General features: G+C 36.7%; 1 protein-coding gene across 1 annotated transcript in view; it reads left to right on the top strand.

Annotated features, from left to right (window-relative positions):
- The window catches only part of LOC149085494 (Y+L amino acid transporter 2-like), a 54,971-nt gene extending 34,268 nt beyond the window's left edge, over positions 1-20,703 (top strand). Inside the window, exons 4-11 of the mRNA XM_089233525.1 lie at positions 6,946-6,990; positions 7,624-7,747; positions 9,915-10,018; positions 10,735-10,831; positions 17,659-17,808; positions 18,144-18,228; positions 18,730-18,822; positions 18,960-20,703. Coding sequence (XP_089089651.1) covers positions 6,946-6,990; positions 7,624-7,747; positions 9,915-10,018; positions 10,735-10,831; positions 17,659-17,808; positions 18,144-18,228; positions 18,730-18,822; positions 18,960-19,021 — 760 coding nt within the window. The 3' untranslated portion in view covers positions 19,022-20,703. The remainder of the gene's footprint in view (positions 1-6,945; positions 6,991-7,623; positions 7,748-9,914; positions 10,019-10,734; positions 10,832-17,658; positions 17,809-18,143; positions 18,229-18,729; positions 18,823-18,959) is intronic.
- The last annotated feature ends 4,666 nt before the right edge of the window (positions 20,704-25,369 follow it).

Genomic DNA, 25,369 nt, shown 5'->3' with positions numbered 1-25,369 from the left:
TTTTCATCCTAATCTTAGATATTTATGATTATTTTTTCTAACTTCCTTTCAATTTTTTTCGGAAGAAAACTGAATAAAAGAAGGAATAAACTCTTGAAATTCAAATATAGACTGATCGAATTGAAATGTGATGGCAGTTTCTGCGATGGAATATACGTATCAGTCAAAAGTAACTGACTTGTCAGTACGTATGTGTCCTTTTCATTCAGGTTCTTCGGCTGTGAGAGCAACCAATCTTTCACGATCCCCTCCAGATCAGTTTTTTACGGTGTGTTTTCTGTGTTCTTTTATATTCTTTCTATGGAGAAGGGGCCAAATAAATGAAAGTCACAGAGTCAAAAAACCTGACTGTAGGGTGGTTCTCTTTAGTATTACTGAGTGCAAGTCATTTGAAATATACCACCAGCTTGTTATATGTATATCTTACTCGTATAAGACGTACATAAGAGTGTTATTTTGGTTTGTACACTTGTGAAATTTTTACCTGTTATATTTGGACTTCTTTAAACAATAATTCAGTTGATTTTCTTTAGAAATTTTTGTGACACACCTACGTTTCTCTCACGGCACCGGTGAAAAACCCTGCCCTACAACACAGCCGGAGCATTATTGGTGAATGAATCATTGTTGAAGTTGAGGATGTATATATCGTTTTATTTCGTCCATTACTTACCAGCTAAGACGTTTTTTTTTAGTCACGTGTAGAGAAGTATTATTTTGCATAAACGCAGCAACCGCAGTCAGATATGAGTGGCTGTAGTGTCACGCAGCCACCCGTGCGGTCATAAAAAAAATTGGCAGAAAAATTTATAATTTTTTTTTTTTCTGTAACAACGAGACTATGAATGTGTGGGATGAAATAATTTACACAAAAAAACCTTTAATTTTTCGATGCATTGCATGTACCCGTGAGCAAAGGTAACCAGATGTAAATACAGTAATACCTCAACTAACGAACTGTTTTACGTTAATGCACGCATTAACGTAAAACAGTCGCGTCGTTAGCTGAATTTCAGCACAAATTATCATCAGAATTACTATAACTCGATCCCGATTAGCTCAAGTTCCCCTCGGAGTTTTTCTGTAGATATGCCTTTCTTTCTAACTTACCTATTCTTTCTGAAAGTTTTTGTACCATTTCGGAGCCGAAAGCCCACACAAAACTATACGCCTCGCTTGGGCTCGCCAGCAGCGCCATTTGACTGTTGACGACTGGAAACACGTTGCCCGATGTAACGAGTCGCGTTCTCAGTTGCATCGGGCTGATGGACGTGTACGGGTACGGAGAAATATAACCACCGACCCCGCATGTCAACAGGAGTCTGTTCGAGCTGGTAGAGGATCTGTCATGGTATGGGACGTATGTAGTCGGCATGATACGGGACCCTGATAAGACTACACACGACTCTGAATGGTGACCAATATGTAAAAACATTCTTTCCGATCACTTACACCCATTTATGTCCTATATGCATTCCGATGGGCTTGGACAAATACAATAGGACAATGCGACACCACGCACGTCGAAAGTTGCTACCGAGTGGCTTCAGTGTACTCTCTTCTGACTTCAGCATCCTCCGTTGGTCACCTAAATCCTTAGACGTGAACATTATTGAGCACATATAGGATATCTCGCAACGTGCTGTACAAAATCACCTCGCATCGTTATGGAATTGTGAACTGTCCTGAGAGAATCATGTGTGAATTGCCTTCAGGATACCTTCACACATTAGTGGAGTCCATGCCACGTCGTATTGCAGCAGTTTTGAGTGCTTGAAAGGAACCTAAAATATATTAGTTAGGTGTACCGGTTTTTCTGGCACTTCAGTGTATGAGTCTTATTCCGAAATCATTTCTAGCAAATGCTAAACATATGGAAAATCCATAGCGGGAAAATTGGGGGAAAAAACACAACCAAAATAATCATAAAAGGTAAAAATTACCTCTGTACAATAATAAGTTGAATGCAGTCGATCATTTGTCATGAGGAAATTATATAAGACGAACGCTAGACGTTGCAGGAAGATTACCCGTTAAAGGAAACAAAACGGATTGGCCTTTGATAAATTGCTTCCGAATCGTTTTTACAAATGGTTCAGACACTAGACATAAAAAAAAACTGCCTGACGTCTGTGTGTGCATTCCACAAAAATGGTAATTACAGACAGGCAGACTGCCGTTGCTGTCTATTTAGGCGATGGTTATGTCTCTAAATTACTCTAAATAGCAGACACTCTTCGCGAGAAAAATAAATAAATAACTAGAAATAATAATATCTTAAATTTACTATATATAATTATTGTAGAAAAAATTCCCTGGGGAGGGTGAGGGTTCAGAACTTCGGTGTACTCTCTAACATTTCTTATGCAACAATAATTTTTCTATTTATTTTTTTGAGGAGTGCACATTATGTATACAGCTTTTCCGTCCGTAGTTATCTACTGACACTGTACGTTCTTTCTAAATCTGATTTCTAACGATTTCAACCAATAGTTTTGGTTAATTAATTCCGGATGTGATTAAGTTTTTAATTAAAAGTGTTCGGGGCTTCAATATACAACGTGCTCACTCTTATCCTCCTAAAAGCCGTTCAAGTCACAAAAACAAATTTTTGATAAAGTTATGAAATTTAATTTTTTACGGTCTCTTATAAGTAAAATTATAATTTCCAGTAAAAATAACCGATGTACCACGTGGACTAAAAAACTCATTCTTTCACCACTGCTTGTGTTAAATTTCGTTTTTTTTTCATTAGAATATGAATTATTCCGGTCAAGTTTTACGGGACCGTATAAAAATTCATATATCCAATATATATTTAATATTATTTTCTTAAGATTTCACAGAATGACAACATAATTAGTTGTTAGAATGGTAGCTCCTGATGAATAAATTAAATTAGTCAAAATTATTTGTCTCTAAAATTATTTTGTAGATGATTCCCATTTCTCACAACAAAATGAAATGCTTCAAATTCAGAGAATGAAATTTTTTTCACGAGTTTCACCCAGTGTGTGTGTGTGTGTGTGTGACCGTACAAAAAAATAAATTTTGTAATTTTTAGGCTTCTGGGATAGAGTGTGACAAATTTTGAATTTTTTTTTTTTATTTCTAAGACTAACGGTTGAGAAAATAACTATAGTGTAACGAAAGGTTGCGTGCTCTGTGCGACCGTGCTCTGATTGACCAAGGAAACAACGAGCTCTGTGCGACCAAAATAAATATCGTCGTGCTCTGAGCGACCAAATCCTTTTCTATTGTTCACTTCGATATTAAAGGACCGGCCCTTATGAGATGATATTATAATTGTCAGTAATTATCAGTTTTACCTGATTACAATTGAACACACGAACTTTTTAGTTCGCGTTTTCAATTGTAAATTCCTATATTGCCAAGTATTTTCTTTCCTAATCTTTTTCCGCTATACTGTATATGTGTGCATAGCCACTCGCCGACATAATTTCTGTAAGTCAAATTATTTCTACGTCCGAAATTCGAATTTAAAACGCCAACTGTAGTTCATTGTGTGAGGTGAAAACTGGGACATCCAACTAATTATAGTCAATAAGCGTCTAGCCCAAGGATTTACAAATAAGTGTGCCGCTGCATCTGAGGGTGCTACGAGATTAACCGGATAGATATGCCACAGGACATTTTGAGAATAACATTGCATTAAAATTACCAATTAAGCCTGTAATTTTCAATGGTGTGTCGTGTGGCACTTCAATGTGCCTAGGGATCATGCTGCCTTGCAGCGGAAAGTCTTCAATGGCATTTGGTATTCAAAATTAAATTAAGAGTTGTGAACCGTAAAAATTCTGCTTTTGATACGGGATGGAGGATACACAAATCTCACAAGATTTCTCTGTTATCGAAAAAATATCCCAAGAAAAATTTGTCCGAGTGAAGAACGTAGAAGAATTTGGTCGCACAGAGCACGAGTCGCCTCAAAACACGGCACCAACGATAAGATTGGACAAGTCCTCGTTAAAAATAAGCTTTTAAAAATTTGTTTTGGTTCTAACCATTGAAAACTCCTTATGTTATTTTTATACTTCTCTCTATATTAATATACTGTTTCCCTCGGCTTTCAAAGCAGGGTTCGGCGCCAGGGTTCTCAAAGACTACCAATTAACTTACCAATTATCTGATAAGCTTTTCGCGGCCATTTTGTGTTTGAGTTGTTTCCCCAACTTTTCTCCAAATCCAGTGGTTGGTATCATCAGGAGATAGATGTCCCGGGTCTTGAGAGAAATGGTATATCTCACATCAGTCCTTGATATCAGAATGCTAATCAATGGTCTTCATGCATAAAACTGCCTGCACGAGAGAGCACCGCATATATATATATTTCTCAGCTTTATTCTTTTTTAATTCTTTAGAAAATTAAATGCTAAACACTACTTCAACATCTGCAGATAAGGTGACCATATGACCCGTATTTTTTGGCTCTCCAGTTTTTCAATCACACCTACTTGATTTTTTATTCTTTGTTGAAATGAGGATGAAGATTATTTCCATACCTTGAATTTTTTCATACTAATTATTTTATGATAATTATCACTATAAATAGGCTGACCGTATTTCATTGAGAAAAATACGGAAACGCGGGGTTTCTAAATACCAAAAAATACAGCACACTGCCAATTCTCACCAAAAAAGTTTCAACTGTCACTGGAATCGCTGAAGAAATTCCCAAATAGAAAAAGAGGTCTATTGCAAATCGTAAAGAATTAAATTGTATTTCACGAAAAGAAAACTTCAATATTACCAACATGTGAGATGAATGGCCATAGGCCTATTATCACTTATAAAATAATATTATACAGTAATATATTTACACAAAAATTACCACGTTTTTAAGACAAATAAATCACACTGGTCGAATGGTCGACGCGTTTCGGCTCTTCAATGGAGAGCCGTCATCAGGACCTCGTGGTCAGAACTCACACGAATGAAGAGTGATGTTTACGTCTGGTCGTCCGAAGAGTTCGCCTTTGTATTTGCTGCGTCCGAGTGGTCTTTGGATGCGAATTGGGGAGCCATCTGTTGTAAAGTGTTGAAAGTTTTTTCACGACTGAGGTTAATAAAGCCTGTCCAAGCTGACGAAATAGGTGGTGTGTTTCTTCCATCATTAACGAGGAAATTCTGGCATGTTCTGATGAAATATCCCTCGAGAAAATTCAATTCCGAATTGTGTGTTGCTTTTTTAAAAACAAATGCTTTGTCAAAATCAAAATGATGTGAATGTTGCCAGCAGTGTTGGGCAATAGCCGAATTATCCGTCCGTCCCTTCTCAACATGCTTTCGGTGTTCGAGAACTCGAATATTTAGATTTCTTCTAGTTTGGCCAATATATCCATTTTCACAATTCTTGCATGGGATGAAGTAGATACCAGATTCTTTGGAGGGTGGGATAGGATCTTTCAGATGGGAAAAGGTGAGTATATTTGTTGGCTGGAATATTGTATGGAAGTCAAATTTCTTGAAGATAGAAGAGATCATGAAACTTGAAGAAACGAATGGAAGAACAACGGTATTAGAAAACTGTTTTGAGTCAGCTGGGAGCAGGTTCGTGGTGCATGTCTGGGTCATTTTTCTGAGGACCTTGTCGATGATAGAAGGTGAAAAACCCCGATTAGAAGCGATGTCACGAAGGATATTGAGTTCATTCTGGAGGGAGGCTGAATCACTGCAAAGTTTTTTTGCTCGATGAACAAAAGAAGAAAATGCCGAAAGTTTCTGATTGGGAGGATGAAAGGATTTTGCATGAGGTGGCATGGAGATAGCGAATGGCTTACGGTACACAGATGTATGAAATTCAGTGTCTGTCTTTTTAATGAGCACGTCGAGAAAAGGCAGTATATTATTTTTTTCCATTTCATAGGTGAATTCAATATGTGGGTCAATAGAATTCATAAAATTGAATAACTCAGTGACATTGACATCAGTCTCATCAACTAAAGTGAATGTGTCATTTTTTTTTTTTTTTCTGACGAAATAGGTGGTGTGTTTCTTCCATCATTAACGAGGAAATTCTGGCATTTTTTGTGATAATATACAGTAATAATTATGTATTTATAGTCATAGTTATTTTAATACATATATATATAACGTATAAGTAATAAAAATTATCTTCAGCCACAATTTCAGTTATGTTTACAAATTCGATCTCCGTGAAGTACTTAACTTCACGTCAGGTTTCACTACACGTACACGCACATTCCCGCATGCACCGATTCGTTGGGGGTTCCGTGGGGAAGGGGGGGTGCGGGCGCGGGAAGGGGGTGTGGTGTAGTAGTAGTAGGTAGGGCCTCCAAAAAATGGCTCGGGGATCCATGATGTTCTTAGGTCAGCCGCCTCGTTGGGCAATTTGCCTGTTGTGGCGTTGTATTTGTATTTGTATTTGTATTTGGATGTCCCGTAAAATACGGGTCATGACTATAAATGACACATATATTTCTGTTCAATATTTTTTTCGTAAAATACATTTTATTTCACTGCTTTATAGTAGCCGTTATTACCCGTCAGTTGGAAATTTTCCAGCAGTTTTATCAAAACTGGCAGGTTTTACAACGTTTGGCAGCTTTTTTGGCAATAATTAACGATGACGCGAATTTTCATCTCTATTTGCTGTATTTTTCTCGGTGAAATATGGGCAGTCTATCCAAAAAAAACTTAACACTTTTCGTTAGAAAAACTTTTGCCTTAAGATCGTCGAATGAGACGCTTCTCGTTTGTGATGCTGGGCTGGAAGAAATCTCGGCACCGGCTAAGTCCGGTGGCAGAGTTCTAGTGTGCATTCATTCATGCTCGTTAGTAGTTGGCAGCAGTGTGCTATTTGAGTGGTGTTTAAAACAAATTACATGAATTTAGATGTTGAAAAATTTCATGAAATACTTATTTCTTGATATTCTTATACATATTTTTGTCTTTTTCTCTCAGGAACTACCTAAATTTCGTAATTGAAGAGTTAAAAGATCCGCACAGGTAAGCGTGAAACTCCTATATGGTTTCATTGTGCTATACAATGAGTGGCCATTTTATTATGACCACCAATTTTGAGCAAATGAGCTATGGCATCACACTGTTGCCACTAGAGGGCTAGGCTAGTATGAAAAGGAAAGCTTAGTTCCTGAGATAGTAGTATAGGTGAATTGTTAGTGAAGATATGGAGAAAAACGGGATTTGACGGACTTAGAACGCGGGATGGCTGTAAGAGCTTGAAGCCATGGAGCGAGTATCAGCGAAACGGTCGAATTTGTGAAATAATTAAGAGCAGCTGTTGTTAAAGTGGTTAAAAACTGGACTGTCAGGTCTCAACGTGCAACTTGTGGTCGTCACCGACTAGTGAATAGTCAAGAGAAACGGAGAGAGACTTATAAAAGAGAACTAATAGTGCAGCAAATTACCACAAGTTTCAATCAATGATCGTCTTAAATGATCTTTGAATGCACTGTTTCCCATACACCACAGCTACGGAAGCCGAAGGCCTGTTTGGTGGTCATAACAAAGTGGCCACTCAAAGCACTAATATTATATTTCATAAGAAATATCATTTTATCATAAAATACCTAAAATACCATAGTTATGAAATATTTTGATCGCATTTTACTATTTCAGAAACTTGCCAAAAGCTATTTTCATATCTTGCATTTTGGTAACCGTTGTGTACACGTTGACTGTAGTTGCGTTCCATACTACATTGTCCGTTCCTGAAGTACTTGGTGCAGAAGCTGTTGCTGTGGTAAAGAATTTTTTTAAATTAAATTTTGTTAAGATAATTAATCATTTTAATAATTGGAGCAAACATTTTCATCTATTATAGTAACTAGTTGCTGGGTAGTGTGCAAACTTTGAAAAGTATGAAAACATAGCCATTCGAAATCAGACGTTCAAATGTGGATGACTTTCAGATGCAGTTGATCCAGGTCAATACCTCTTAAAAGGCTTATATTACGTAGTATCTAGGACGTATCGTCAAGTCTACTAGGAGCCGTATAGTACCATGGGCCTCCGAGCAAAATGATGTTCTGGAGACCCTACCTAGCTCGAAGTTTCTACCTATCAATTTACATACTCACTCTCAGAAATTATTGTACAAAATTATACTACAGTCATTATCACGAGGGCTCCTAATGCATTCCATGCTTCCGGGCAGTGACCTATGCATCCCACCAAGATTTGGACCGAGTTGTCGAACTAGAGGCAGGGCTACCTTAGCGCACACAGAGCTCTTACATAGGGGTGTACGACAGATGCGGTCACACTGGACCCCGCGCTTAAGAGGGGCCCAGTGTAATACATGGTAATATAGAACGGAGAAAAAATAGATTATATATGTATCTACAGTATAAGTATATTTTTTAATCGTAAAACAAGATGTCTGCGCTTCAACAATTAAATTGTTTATGAAAATCTAAATAACAACAAAATATCGAACGTTACTCTTCCTTCGAAAGTGTCCTCGCTGTTAGTTTTGCGTCTCGTGAGGGTGACTCTGAATGCATGGGCCCTATCTAGAAACGGCCTAGGGGTGTTAGGTGCACAGCCTCCCCTCCCCCATAATGTGATTTTGCACTATGGTTTCCGATACTAAGTGTGCAAATTGTTAGGCTGGTAAGAAAAACCTGAGACAACACTTTTCTCGGAGGCACCATGATGGTGTAGATACGACCCTGACCAGAGCCTGGAACATTAACGAAAAACTGTAGTGCGTACAAAGCCTTCGACTGCTGGGTGGAGCACACACACCATAGTCATCAACGCTCTGTGAGGGGCAGAACCGCACTTACGGGCACGCGACAGGTGCGGTCGTACCGGGCCCCGTGTTTGGGGAGCCTCGCATTTTTACGGTAACAATATCTTTTTCATAAATTCTGAACTTTCATCAATTCTGGAACTCTGCATTTTCATCTGGAAAAAAATAATTCTGGATCGCTGATTTTTATCTAGAAGGAGAAAAAATTCTGGAATTGTATCTTTCATAAATTCTTAATTTTTCACCATATCTGGAACAGTTTTTTTAATAAATGCATCTATTATGGAATTCACACAATTTTTACGCATTGTGGAATTCTTAAAATTTTCAATCAACTGTGGAACTCTGAAAATTTTTATCAGTTGTGGAATTCTGAAAATTTTCATCAATTCTGAAAGTATTTCTTTCATTTATTCTAAATTTCCATCAATCTGAAACTATTTCTTTCATTTATTCTAAATTTTCCCCAATTCTAGAGAATTATTTCTTTCTTTTATTCTGAATTTTTTCGCATTCTGGAATTATTTTTTCTCATTTATTCTGAATTTTTATGATTTTCATTTTCTGAATTTTTGCGATTCCACCTTTCTCACAGAAGAAAAAAATCGGGGCTAAGAAGAACCGCTATTATTTTTGCACCGGGCTCTGCGTCTGGTAAGGGCGGCCCTAGCGTGGGGTTCAACTCGAGATCTGCTCAGCCGAAAGTTAATGCCCTGACCATATTACAGCGTTAACGACGTTTCACGCAAAAACATACGTCTGATTTCGTTGTAATGTAACAATTGATCAATAACTATGGTAATTTATACACTTAACACGAAGTTCATTCTACTGTATTTCTTTCTTGCGCATGTTCAACGATTCAATTTTTTTTTTTTTCTAATTGACTGCGCAACTTGAAATTAAGTTTATGCGAAATAATTGCCTTATCACGGTTTCGCGTTAGACTCGTTTTGAATTCAAATCATATATTCAATATATAGAATAAATATTATGTTTTATATTTATGAATGAAGTTTTATATTTATGAATGAAGTTTTATATTTATGAATGAAGTTTTATATTTATGAATGAAGTTTTATATTTATGAATGAAGTTTTAATTAAGATTAAGTTATAAATTTAAAAGAACTTCTTTATGAATATCTTTTCAGACGTTCGCTGACCGTCTCTATGGAGTTATGGCGTGGATAGTGCCTGTTTTTGTGGCCATGTCAACTTTTGGTGGGGTCAATGGAATACTTTTCACGTCTTCTAGGTAAAGTTATCCACATGCAACGTATTATTGCTTGATTTTAATTGGGATCATTGCTTCTAATAAAATCATTACGGTGCTTAAACATATACTGTATATGGAAATGTTTAGAAAAAAAGTGTTATTAGGCTTCTCTTTCACCTCTTCCCGTACAAGAGTGAGATATCTCGGCCAAGAATAGATGGAAGAAATGTATTACACCTCTCTGTTTTTTCCTTTATCGAGGCACTTTATTGGTAACCTAGCGAGAATCGAATTTTACCGTTCAAATATGTTGCTAAAAGCCTGTGCGCATTATGTTGCATTAATGAGGTTAAAACGTGTTTTTCCTTCATTTATGCTGTTTTTTTCCCCCAACTTTTCTCCAATTTAAATTCAAGTATCTCAGCGAATATTGCACTCAATACGCGTGAATTTTTTTTTTTTTTTTTTGGTTCGCCTCAGTAGAGACAACGAAACAACTTTCTAATTGGGTTAAAAAGCACAGGGTGTCTGTATAAAGAGTTATTATTTTTTTAATAACTATACAACCCCTTGTCATATGAATGTCGTACCTAAGATCCATACGTTATTTGGATACTTTTCCTAATTGGAAGTATGTCTCTAAGATCAACTGTTCACCAGTAAAATGCTGCGCGAGATGTTAATTATGTATCCTGCATACATAATTTATGTATTCAAAATATTGAAATTTACTAATTAAAATGGAACTTTTTTAGGTTGTTTTACGCTGGTGCTCAGCAAGGGCAGATGCCATCAGTCTTGTGTATGATTCAAGTGTCTCACCTTACTCCGGCGCCGGCTGTCATATTTATGGTAATACCTTTCGACATTTAAATTTCTTTGCAGAAAATACATTTTAATCATTTCCAGTTTCATTGTTATCGGTAAACAAGCGGCTGAAGTACCCGGCGTTGCCGGAGCTTTACGGGTGACGTGAACCTAAGATGGGTGACGTGTATGCAAGATGAGTGTCGTGGGCACAACGTTCTAATATAAACGCCCTGAGTGTGGACAGCGTGAGGGTAGGGTTACCAGACGTCCTCCTGTACGAGGACATGTCCTCCTTTTTGATGTCATTTCAAGCGTCCTCCTACGTTTCGGAAGTTCCCCCTTTTGTCTGCCTTTTCCGGAATTACTGTTCTTTTTTTCCCTATTTTGAAACATATATCTTCATTAACATGAGTGTTTTTCTGGTTTTTTTCCATTCACCAATATCCGTCAAAATCAACAGATTTTTTTTTTGTGGTTCTGTTTTAGTCGGGAAAAATTATTGTTGTGGCCGCGGGTTTTATCTGTCGGAATAGTGGCGCCATCTGTTGTGCAAATTGGGAAAGTGACGTCACTAAGGTTGCACGCGCAGTCGTTCTTTCTCAGTTTTCGAATCTGGTAACCCTACGGGGAGGAAATCTTATGTAGCCTCCCTCTTCTTTTGCAGGTCAATTATGACAATTTCATCAAGATCAGAATAAATCTGTGTATGAATTACACAAGCACACACACATACAAACGGACACTCCCCTTTTTATACGGGGTGCAAGCAAACGGGGAATGACATTTTACTGGCGAACCGTTAAGTCTAGAGGTATGCTTCCAATTGGAAGTATAAAATGTCATACCCCCTGTGTCTGCTATGCACCCTGTATATAGATATAGTTTTCTTTAAATTTTTCCGAATATGTCACCTATTTTTTTCACAACCCCCCCTCCCCCGCCCCTCCCGCACATGGGAGGCTGACATGAATGTAGCACGGGAAACCGTGATGAATTTTTTTTTAAACAACTGCCAAAAATCCTGACCTTGGTAAATTTGATAAATACTTGAAATTTATCGCCTTTATCTACTATTCATAATATCTAAGCGTAATTGGTGAATTTGATAAATATGAAAAAAATTCCAAATGAGTTTAGTATGTTGAATATAGTCGGAGGCCGATATAATGATAGCAAATTTTGTGATTTTACCCCTATATAATAATACAATACGTGTGTGAGTTATCATGTTTAGCAGGCCTATATCATATAGTACGATTTATCATGTTTACCAATGACGGAACGCTGGGTATTATGCATAACAGCCAGTAAAAGTGATAAAGTTAGGGAAATCGATCAAATTTACCAACGACGCTTGGGTACTATGCATAATGACCGCATTTATCCCATTTACCCATTTACCGCAACATACTCTTTATATGTTTTATACACCGTTGGCTATATACCGTTACCTACCGTAACATATGCTACCCAAACGTACCTGGTTAATTTGATAAATACAGAAGACTCGCCGAAATCGCCGGATTACTGGAAGTCAATTGAAAAAGCCCATCTAAATAATACAGTGAAACCTCGCTAGAACGATACTCGATATAACTATAAATCCCTCTACAACGATATTTTTTCAAGTTTCTTTTGGAAATGTCTATACTGCTGCCTCTCGTTATAACGATAATCCGTCTACAACGATATTTTTATTTTTTCCACAGAATATCGTTACAGTAGAGCAGCGGTTTCCAACCGGGGTTACGCTTAACCCAGGGGGTACGAGAGAGGCCGTTAAAGGGTACGCGAAAAGAAAATTGTAATGGCGGCCACCCAGCTAGAAAAAGAACAAAATAATTAAAAACGATTAAAAAGAATTTTAAAAACTAGGTAGAGGTTTTTACTAATATTGTCAGTTGTAATATATTGACCTCCCTATTAATAAAATCTTCGATGAAAGAGGGGGGGTTGTGTCAACACCTCCTATAACTACAGTTCTAGCTATAGATGGCGTTGGTTGCGCCCGCTGGAAGGATTGGTCTGCCTCCTCCCGCTCGCGCCTCACCTCCGATCAGGATTGGCGCTCTCTTTCCTCGCGACTCACTCTTCCTTGGTGTTTTAGATTTGATTCTTCACGCATGCCGGGCGGTGCATAAAAAACAAAAAATTAATTAATTCGTGTTGTGTTTAACTTTTTTTGTGGGCGTTAGCATTGAGGCGTGTGCGTGTTATTCCTACAATCCTTCTTTACGTCAATGTTTCTGCCAACTACCTACTATTCACGTGATTTACGCTATGGATAAGTGGCTAAAAACTGGATCCGTGCGGAAGCGGAAGTTGACTGGATTTTGAATGGCTACAAAGCCTTGCATACCTGAGTGATATTTTCCACCAGATTAATATAAACTGAAGAGCCAAAAAAACTGGTACAGGCATGCGTATGCAAATAAAGAGATATGGAACCAATCAGAGTACGGCGCTGCGGACGGAAACGCCTATATAACACAACAAGTGTCTGGCGTAGTTGTTAGATCGGTTACTGCTGCTACAATGGCAGGTTATCGAGATTTAAGTGAGTTTGAACGTGGTGTTATAGTCGGCGCACGAGAGATGGGACATAGCATCTCCGAGGTAGCGATGAAATTTGGATTTTCACGTACGACCATTTCACGAGTGTACCGTGAATATCGGGAATCCGGTAAAAAATTAAATCTACGACATCGCTGCGGCCGGAAAAAGATCATGCTGCAAGAACGGGACCAACGATGACTGGCGAGAATCATTAAACGTGACAGACGTGCCACCCTTCCGCAAATTGCTGCAGATTTCAATGCTGGGCCGTCAACAAGTGTCAGCGTGCGAACCATTCAACGAAACATCATCGATATTGGCTTTCGGAGCCAAAGGTCCACTCGTGTACCCTTGATGACTGCGCAACACAAAGCTTTACACCTCGCCTGGGCCCGACAACACCGACATTGGACTGTTGAGGACTGGAAACACGTTGCCTGGTCTGACGAGCCTTGGTTCCAATTGCTTCGAGCTGATGAACGTGTACGGGTATGGAGACAACCTCATGAATCCATGGACCCTACATGTCAACAGGGGACTGTTCAAGCTGGTGGAGGCTCTGTGATGGTATGGGGCGTGTGCAGTTGGCGTGATATGGGACCCCTGATACGTCTAGATACGACTCTAACAGGTGACAGGTACGTAAGCATCCTGTCTGATCACCTGCACCCATTCATGTCCATCGTGCATTCCGACGGACTTGGACAATTTCAGCAGGACAATGCGACACCCCACACGTCCAGAATTGCTACAAAGTGGCTCCAGGAACACTCTCCTGACTTTAGACACTTCCGCTGGCCCCCTAAATCCCCAGACATGAACATTATTGAACATACCTGGAATGCCTTGCAACGTGCTGTTCAGAAGAGATCTCCACCCCCTCTTACTCCTACGGATTTATGAACAACCCTGCAGGATTCATTGTGTCAATTACCTTCAGCACTACTTCAGATATTAGTCGAGTCCATGCCACGTCGTGTTGCGGCACTTCTGCGGGCTCGCGGGGGCCCTACACGATATTAGGCAGGGGTACCAGTTTTTTTTGGCTCTTCAGTGTATATAAACTCAATCCTCTGCTTCAAAAAAAAAATTGTAGCATTTTTCAAGCTGTCGACAAAATTGAATTCATGGGCCAAGTCCATCAAAAAAGAACTGCCTGAAGTGTTTGAAACACTTCTTGCGACAAGCCGAGCTAAATTTAACACAGTCAGTGATAAGATAATTGAGGCACTCGGAAGGATTAAAAAATCCTCATTTGAAAAATATTTTTCAGAGCCGGAAATGTGGGTGATCGGTGTATATCTAAGCCGGTCCAGCCGAGAGGTTAGCAGAGACCCACTTGGTTACCCTGATGGAATGGTCTGAGGAATCAGATGCTAGGAGGGGCGTTGCCCATGCAGGTGTCTGAGGCTCCGGAGTGTGATGGAAGCCTTTTTTACGCTTCAACCAATCCCCTCGGGGGTAGCAGTAAGTCATCCTTTGACAGACCTGGGTTGATGTCCGATGTAACTGTATATCTAAGTCTCTCAAAGGAGGGTATTTTGAACCGGCTTCATTCTTTTTTCCAGAAGAGGAGAGATTGCTAGAGCTCGCATCAGCTACCACTCTGAAGAATCTCTTCAATGGCGGAATGGTGAACCTAGTCAGTTTTTGGGCTCGTCGCGGTGACGAATATACTGAACTTTCTAGAAAAACCATAATGTTTTTGTTGCCGTTTGCTAGCACAAAGCTTGTTGAACGGGCGTTTTCTTCGTGTACTTATATAAAAAATAAATATAGAAGCAAATTGAATGCAGCTCCGGATTTGAGATTGTATTTATCCTCTTTTGAGCCTAATTTTTCAAAACTTTGTAATTCAATATACAGTCCCAAATATCACATTAATTTTTCTTTTCTCTAATCTTTGTATTAATTTTTTTGCTTACTTCAAAAATAAAAACTATATTACGAAAAAATAGACCACTTAATTTCATTGAAAGTGTGCTTTTTATTAGAAGTTTTCGGAATCTATAATGGGTGAAACAGATTGAGGAGGGATGCCTGAAGGATTCGAGGATAGGAGTACGCAGGAACCAGGCCAGCTGTACGCGGACTGAAAAAGGTTGGGAACCGCTGCAGTAGAGCATCGATTATCCGAATACCGATCAACTGAAACATCGGTACCAAAAAGCGTTCCAGTTGGCAAATTCAAATTTGCGTGCCATGTAGAAATTCCGCTAGTGCTTTCCCTAAATGATATAAGGAATATATTCCCCAAAGTGATACAAAAATATATACAGTTTTATGTTTAATATCACTGTTTCTTTGTTTCATATTACTCCTACGACACTGGTACAATTTTATTCCGTGAATAATCGGTTATCCGAATAATCAATTATACGAACACCTCCAGTCCTCAATTGTTTCTGATAATCGATGCTGTTCTGTATTTCGAAGTTTCACTGTATAAACTTCTGCGCAGTGACATGTTCTCCTCTTCTAAGCCAAGAAAACCCGCCAAAACAACGCCAAATTATCGAGATTCTACTGAATTTGAAATTTATATATATATATATATATATATATATATATATATATATATATATATATATATATATATATATATATATATGTGTGTGTGTGTGTGTGTGTGTGTGTGTGTGTGTGTGTGTGTGTGTGTGTGTGACTTTTACCGGTTATTATGCATAATACCCTGGTGTAATTGGTGAATTTAATAAAGATGGAAAATTTTCAAAATGAGTCCAGTATATTTGATAAATATAATTGGACCCCGATTAAACAAAATCCTATAACAAATAATGTAAACATATATAATGATTTTTATCGACTAAGGCATAGTTTCCCAAACTTTTTTTTTGTTCCACCGTCCCCTTCTTCAGAAATATTTTTCTCTCATCGCCCCCCGACTCAAACGAACCCATAGGATCCTATATTATACTCGTAGCCCAGGCCATTTTACCGTCCACCAGGGGGCACTTTGGAATAAAAATATTATTTTGTAAAAATTGGTTCCAAAATATTTTGGGAATAAAAATTGTAGTTTTGTCTGATTCGTTAAATCGAGGTATTTTGAAAATAGTCAACATATTTTCAACATTTAGGTAGTAAAGACGAAAACATGAGTTGAGTGGCTCTCCCCTTATTTATCACCCACCCTTCCCTTATCATAGTTGACCTCTTTGTGACGTTGCCTTTTAGAACGTTTTGCGCTTAGTACACGTATTTTCGTGGTTCAGCCTCCATTCCTATGTCGATTATGTTAACTTTTTTATAGATATAACGTTTAAATTTTTACTATTTCCCGCTGTTCTTAAATAGGAGTTCGTTATATAGGGGTCCGATTGTATAATTCGTCAAATAGAAGTTTGTTATATTGGAACATGATTACATACGCACATGAACTTGTAAAAAAATCGTTAAATCAAAGAATTTGTTGAACGAGAGTGCGTTATATCGGAGTATGATCGCATAATTCGTTGAATGACAGTTCCTTATATCGGGAATATAAGGAAAATCATAAAATTTGTTGAATAGGAGTTCGTTATATCGAGGACCGATTGTAGAATTCGTCAAATAGAGGTTTGTTACATTGGTGTCTTATTGTATACACACATAAACTTGTAAAAAATCGTCAAATCAAAGAATTTGTTAGATGAGAGTTCATTATATCGGGGTATGATCGTGAAATTTGCCAAATGAGAGATCACTGTTATCGGTAATAGGAGTTACTTCTGGATCTTCGAAAAAATTCGTTGAATCAGAGTTCATCACGTCCGGTTCAGGTTCTGGCTCATTAATATACGGGCATCTCAATCTTATCACAGCAACGAGACCGATTATTTATCATATTTACCAATACGAAATGGCGATTAGGTATAATAACCGGCAAATGTGACAAATTTAGTACGATTCATCATGTTACCAACAACGCTTGGGTACTATGCATAATTGCCGGTAAAAGTGATAAATTTAGGGAAATTTATCAAACTTACCAAAATGCTTCGTAAGTATGTATAATAACCGCATTTTTCACATTTACCGTAACATAGGCCTAAATAAGAACTTTTTCCGTTAAAACTACTTGACTGAAATGTACTTTTTCCAAAAAAGTATTAATGCATTACAAAACTATTATATTTCTGGAGCCACAACTCATATATGTCTTTATTTAGCAAAAATTATGGTCTTGATTAAAGTTATGAAATCCGTACATACATGCCCGGACCAAAATGTTTGTTTTTTGTTAAAAAGTAGTTTCTTTACTGTAGGTGTTTAACAGTTTGTTATGAAAATGTTATACATTTTTTTTACAGGCTATTCTTTCGATCCTCTATCTGTTCTCAACTGACATTTATGCGTTGATAAACTATGTGGGATTCGCTACTTGGTTGGCAATAGGTTTGGCTGTGCTTTGTCTGCCCTATCTTCGCTGGAAACAGCCCAATCTTCCAAGGCCAATCAAAGTAAATTAACTGCATTTATGGTTTTTTTCATATTTATTCCCACTCAACAAATTGTTGAATAAATCTATTTCATAATAATGTTACTATTTAATATTCGATATGATTGATGGTATTATCAACTTCATGCCTAATCTGACGCCAACTATAATGAATTAAAATATTGTACTTACAGTAATATTATTAAACAGCTTATTAAACAGTTTTAAATATGCCTTTGCTAAATCATTTGACCCGTCATTTTCTATCACCATCTAAATGAATTTATTTTATTCATAACGAAAATTTTCTGCTTGTGCAAAATTTCTCAGACTCATCACCATTCTTTCATTTTTCAGGTCAATTTGATATTCCCTATTATATACTTATTAGCTTCGGTTTTCATAACAGTCATGCCAATGTTAGCGGATCCCGTATCGACAGGTAAGTCATTGCTATATATCACTATCTGACTATTATCGACAAGTAGAGCTCTTTTGTACGCTAACAAAACTTCGTTGTTCATAGTGATACCGTAGTTTTCAACATAGTGTTATCGAGTGTTTCGTTGCACTCGTAGATTTACAGAGCCACTATATCACCATGATGATTGAAATAATTGATTTGTTCTTTAACCCATTAAATGTGTGTGACATAGCAGAAATCACTAAACGTCCCTGTAAAATAACGTCTTTTATGAAGAAAGGTTTCTTTCAATTTTCATTAGGTGCAAAGTAAAGGGGAAGAGAAAATTTGTTTCACATTGAGAAATCGGGTTTACAAAATATCTGGACTTGCCATTGCTAAAATAGAAGGCTTTTAGGAGAGCGAGGTATCTCGCAATGCCAGAGGGAAAATTAAATCGAGCCTGAAATAACACACTATTTCGATAAGCTAACACTGCATTAATAATATTGGAATAACTAATTGATCGTTTTGTTTCAGGATTTGGAGCTCTAATCGTATTAACTGGTGTTCCCGTTTATTTCATTTTCGTATATTGGGAAAGGAAACCTAAACCTGTTCTTAAAGCTATTAGTAAGTGTTATTCATTCACTAAAAATTACTTTTAATTTTGACATTTCAGTACGATAAATCGTCTGTGAAAACTATCATGTATCAATTATATACAATACTTAAAATTTTGAATGACATTTTTTTTTTCTCCAATTTAGATGGAATGACAGTGTTTCTCCAGAAACTTTTCGTAGTTGTTGCTGCAGAGAAGTCGTCTTAGCTGATTCCACTAATACATGGATACAGTGCCTTTGCTTTGCAAACTATACAGACACATGTTTTGTCACCACATGCGTTCCAATTCACAAACATTTTTTTTACAAAGCTTTAGCAGCAGTCCTACGGAACTGCATTGTTATTATCAGTTCTACCCATTTAGAAAAACAATACAATAGTATGAATCTGCGGTTCTTCCCATCTTTCATCCAATTGCGTGTACATATAAGATTAATTACATGAGTGATTTTTCAAAAATCGTTCAAATTACAATTTTTCTTATTACACTTACATTTTTACATGCTCTAAAAAATTTTTGTTTGTTTTTTTTTTAATTTTCGAGGAAAATCTTTTTGTGCTCAAACGGTCTATTGTATGTGTATACATTAGATGATCAATATGTGTCATGTTTTTTATACATTGCTACTTACCTACTAATATGGGAATATATAGCCATTTTTTTAAGAAAACACTGCTATTAAGACACATCTCCTAGACCAATCAGTATTGCAATAATTTTCAACATCTGTTGCTAAACACTTATTTTGAACAAGTCTGAATATAAAGAACATAAACAAGTATAAAATCTAATAAACAAAAATAATTGTTTTTAATGCTAAATAGCGATGAAGAATGATTGTTACTATGAGGGTCTTCACCGCGTGTCTTTACAAAATTTATAAATAAAGCATAATATATTATGGGATCAGTAAAACTCATTCGATTTTATTTTAATTTGTATTCTTTTGCCTGGATAGGTCATATTCCAATCAGTATGAATATTTTTATTAATGATGTATAGTGTTTACACTTATTAGAAAACTTGATAGAAAGCTTATATTATTGTCTCTCTTCTGTTATTTTTATGCTTCATTTTTACACTGAGAGTGAGAGCTTGATTCGCTTATTTTTACATTATGAATACTTTTGGTTTCATTTTCTCTCTTTTTTTTTTAATAAAATGTATGTCTGTGTTCAATTTTAAAAATATTTAATTTCACTCATGCAGGGTTAACAGCATATAAAATTAAAAAAATTATAAATATCTTTAAAATTAACATGAAAGCCTTGAGCATTTTTCGGTCTTTTTGGTAGCTGCGGAATATAGATTTCATTATAATTTAACACCACGTGAGATACACGTTTATTGCACCACGGTGATTCTATGTTAAAGGTTAAACAATAGGAAATATCGGCAGCTTATTTGTTTTGAAGAATTAGAGGCATGCAAATGAATTTGTTTGTTTTAAAAGACATATATTCACATCCTTCCTTACGTATCTAATCTTTATTTTTTGCTATTTGTTGACAATTTTACGTAGCGACTTTATATTTGTTCCTACTATGATATTACATTGTTGTGGTGAGAAGAGCTTAGTAGTTTTACAATGAACTCATATTCGATCGAATATATATGACAAGATCTCGCATGAGCTTCAATGACTGTACGAATTATTCTTTGTTTATTTGTTGCTTCTTTTTTCTCTCTCTCTTCTCTTTGCAAAGACTGAATTAATGTGTTTTTTTATGTACAACAAATGCATTATTGCGTAAGTGTATTGTTATAACATATACATACCCGACTGATTTTGAAATGAAATATAATCAATTATATTTTTTGAAATGTAATTTTTTTTTGTCGCCGGTGAAGTTTTAAGAAATAAATTTTTGTGTGTTGTGTTAGAATTTTCTTTTTTAATTATTGATGCTTTTTTACATCATGGTGTCAATATTGGTTGATTACATATGAAAAAAATAACTAGTAATTCTTTCATATAATAATTTTTAATCATCCATGAACATCATTTTTTCACACTTAATATTTAGTATCTAACACCTTTAGCACAAATTGTACTACAATAATACCTATAATATATAAATCCACGCTTTATCGCAAAAAATATGTAATTATAATTTGCTCGGCATTGATTCATGAACGTACTGAAAATTCGGGAGGGAACTTTTTACAGCACAAAATTAGCTCCCGATGTACTACGCAATAAAACTGTACTATTAGCACAAAAATTATAACAAATTATAACAATACTAGGAGAATATTGAAAAGTCAAAAACTCACAGCAAACGCAAAAATGGTGCAAAATTTTATTAAATGTTTACAAAAGTATTTTTCATCAAATTATTTTTTGAAAGTGCATGAGTTGGACATTTTACATTCCGAAAACAGGGCGTGAAAAATATAGCTAATTGACGCTAAAATCATATTTAGTCTAAGAATTCCAAATAATCAATTTTAAAAATATCAATCGTAATTATGTTCATTTGAAATGAAGCACAATGATGGTGAAGATTCTAATTTGCATGAATTTGCATTTCTAGTCATTAAAAAAAAGGCAAAGAACGTACTCTTTTAGAAACAAAATATCGAGCGAAGAGTGAAATAGTTTTTTTTCAATAAAAAAAATTTAATTGACTAAAAATTAATATTTATTCGAAAAAAATGCAAAATGAGTCATTCATATGCAAGGTATTGTTGCCACCTTTGATAAATCTGTAATTGCTTTCAATAACACATTGGTACTTTGTCGTTTCGGAAGATTTTTTAAGCATTCAAGTGATCCAACCAAGGAGTGAATATTGGAATAACAAAGAATTTCGTCTTTCCACTCGTAAAAGTACCCATTCGTCACGTGGTTAGGTACGTGGTTAGTTATATTATACCTATGTTGGTAGAGCAAATGTATCGCAGCAAATCTGTCGGAAAAATAAGTGCATTTATTTTTGATGAAGCGCTGATGTGTACTCTTTACTCTTCCTTTCCTATTGCGATTCGACCGCACATCACATTCTATGAATGAAAAAATGCTTGTTTAGGGGCTTGTTTAGATGTCTTATATCACCTTTTAAATTTTGTCCCATCACCATTTAGAATCATCCTGTATAGAGAAAAAAATGCACCCCTTTTGTCTGTTATTGGGACTTTTCATCCTTTTTTTTCCTCTTCCTGTAAAGTTGGAAGTTTTTGATGCTGGATTGGATTTTCTATTTATTGGCGCAAGGACCAATTAGGTCAAACTGCGCCAAAACAGAGTTTTTGATGTTTGTACGAGGTTTTCACTATAAAGTGCGATATGGTGAATGGCTTCGTGCGATGGACAGTGGCAACATTCCGCTGATAGCTCGCAAATGACATCAAGGCCACCAGATGGCGACGTATATGTAGAGAAAGATGTCCCCCCTACTTGTCAATATACAATATATACGAAAAACTGGCAATATGAAGAGATATTCATGTTTAGGAAAGGAAAATTCATCTCTGCCCTCGAAATTGAGGATGAATTTTTCATACATCAATGTCTCTCCATACAGTCAGTTTTCCTTATATATTGCATTGACAAGTGGAGAGGACGTCTTTCTCTATAGCACAGGTATGTTTAGTCTTTTTTTTTTTTTTTTTGGGAAATAAAATTATTTTTTATTTAAAATTTTGGAAGGAAAAAAGTATAATGAGTTTCCAAAGGGTGGGAGGGGAGGTTGCAATTCCACGGAAGCTCTTCTTCTGATGTTGAGTAATAACGGTGCTCGCGAGGCATACCTTCGGGCCGTCAAAGTGCCATTCCGAATGATATGCAGGTCCGTACGCCCGCCTATGATGATTCCACCCCATACCATCCAACCAGCTCGTCTGTATTGTGACCTTTCACGAACGAATGCGCGGTTATTTCGAGTGCCCCTGTCCCTCCATACCAGAACACGTCGGGTGTCACACTCCAGACTGAATCGGGACTCGTCTGTAAACAGCACTTGGCTCCAATCATGTTGCTCCCAATCTCGATGTTCAGCAGCCCATCTTCTTCGGGCCGCACGGTGGCGTGGGGTCAACGGAATGCAGACCATTGGCCTACGTGCATAGAGCCCTCCCTCATGAAGCCGATTACGTACTGTTTGGCTGGACACCCTTCGTCCTGTTGCCAAGAGCAACCGTCTTTGCAGCTGCGTAGCATTCTCTGTTCTGTTTCGACGGGCTGTTAACCGTATATACCGGTCATCAGTTGCTGTAGTGGCGCGTGGCCGACCTTGCCCTGGTCGACGTCTAACATTTCCTGTTTCTTGGAATCGATTCCACAGCCTTGCAACAACACTTCTGGCGACTTCAACAGCGTCCGCGACACTACATTGTGTTTGCCCGGATGTGTCTGCCTATAACAAGCCATGCCATGGATTCCTGTAAATCACGTTGTTGAGACATCCCCAAGTCACCCTGTCTCAAAAAAAAATACTGCGCAATCGAATTTCACAGTTACGGCAGTAAAACAGACGTTTCTGCAACATCCCGATTTCTGCCCTTATCTCCTTTTTCTGGTTTTTGACGTCATGAACTTTGATTTGCATATGAAGTTTTCTTCTTCCGTTTCTTGCTAGGCTTTAAATTATGGATGATTCATTTTATGTTACTTATCGGTATACATCTTTGCGTAATTTTGTTAAAACCATGTGCTCCCCTAATTGTTTTGAGCAGTGTATTTTGTTGTTCAGTTGTAATATGGTAATTGAACTACTTTTGTCTTGCATGTTTCTGAAAGACCAAACTTTTCCTAATATAATTATAGGAACTAGGAAGAAAATTTTAAAATTTTGATTTGGTAACTTGGTAACAAAATTAGTTTGTCTACGTGAAAAAGTACAATAACATGAATATTAAGTTCATTTGAAACATTTTAGCAATTGAAAATATAATCTATGATTTAGAAGAAATTATGACTTGGGTAAGAACTAGGCAAGAACTTTGTGGGCAGGTTGTATATATTGACTGCCAAAGCCCGAAATTGGCCAGTTCGCCGGCCTAATTGGTACGACCAATGTGTCCGAATTTCGGGCTTTCGCCGGCCCCTCTATATATTCCTATATATCCCTATATATCGATCCCTAAAAGATCACTATTCCGATTCCTTTGATCGTTAGGTTGTCATGGCTAACCATAATTACAAATGGCCGTAATTACCACAAAAAATACGCCAACGTGGTGATGACCCCGAATCATACGGATCGATATATAGGAGCTGGCGAAAGCCCGAAATTCGGATATTCAAGTAGGCCGGCCAATTCGCGAAATGGTCAATTTGGAGCTTTAGCAGTAACACATATAAGAATAGATAGTTTTTCGATTTTTCCCTCAATTAAAATTGCATTCCTTTCTGAACACGTCTGTTATTGTAAGCCATTTACATGTATAATAACTTCATTATATATATAGCTATTGTTTTCTCTTAATCTTCGTAAAGTTATACAAATCACCTTTAATCAGGAAATTTTCTTCAAAGTCTCTATTTACGTAACCTTTATTTTATAATAATAATATAAGTTGAGTATAATCGAAAATATACAAACCTTATTTCTATGTACACACAATGTCAGTTTTTCTTTCAAAAATTATTTATTTTTTCATTGGTTTTTATAACTCAGAGGAAAAGAAAAAAAGATGTAAACATTGTCAAGTCATTCATTTCTATTTAAAAACTGAAAAAAAAAAAAAAATTTTCTACATCAAGTGGTGCGTGTCATGAAGATTAAATTGTTACCTGTCAGATTATATTTTTTCCGAAATACGAACGTGGAATCGATCCTTCTTATTCCGTTCCTTGTGACGATAACTTTCCTCTTTTTATTTATTTATGCTAAGGCAATGTAAAAAAATGGCTTTTTGGGTCTTTGGTGCCATCGTTTGTTTTGGTCATTTAGAGAATTGGCTTCATTATTTTTTTTACCTGTCGATAAATGTCGCAAACCCCGTCAGTATTGAGGAAGTAAAACACTGAGACCTATTCTATAGACACGTAAAAAAATAACACGGAAAAACCACATTTGGAAACCTCGTTATTTTATTTTTATTTCATCAATGCAGCAATTGTTTGGACATCTACACATACGAACAAGTTACCATGGCTTCAAATTCCCTTATTCCTTTTTTTTATTTCCTGACCTCAGAGCAAGTACACCTTTTTCTAAAACTGGTCACAAATATAGCATATCGGTGTTTTTTAGGCTCAACTGCGTCTCATTGATTGTTTTTGGTACGTGGAAATTAATAAATGTGAATATCACACAAAATCTCTCTCTCTCTCTCTCTCTCTCTCACACAGTATTTCAACAAGTGGCTGAGTCCGAGCTCTCACTACCCTTACAAGATTACCATAGCAGCAATGGTGTTATGTGTTATTATGCTATGAAAGTTCGTTTTTAGGTAATAAGTAACTGAAAAACAAACCAATGGTATTATAACTACGAATGGGCTTTGGCATTTTGTGGCCCTCTGCAATATCTTTATGCATGCTCCCCTCCTCCCACTGAGTGGCTGATTAGATTCCAGCCTAAAGACTTAGAAATTGGCCATATT

This window comes from Pholcus phalangioides, unplaced genomic scaffold (genome assembly GCF_987345545.1).
Source record: "Pholcus phalangioides strain wild (caught in Gottingen) unplaced genomic scaffold, Ppha-v1.0 ptg000007l_1, whole genome shotgun sequence".
Taxonomy (NCBI): Eukaryota; Metazoa; Arthropoda; class Arachnida; order Araneae; family Pholcidae; genus Pholcus; species Pholcus phalangioides.
This window is presented reverse-complemented; position numbering and strand designations above follow the sequence as displayed.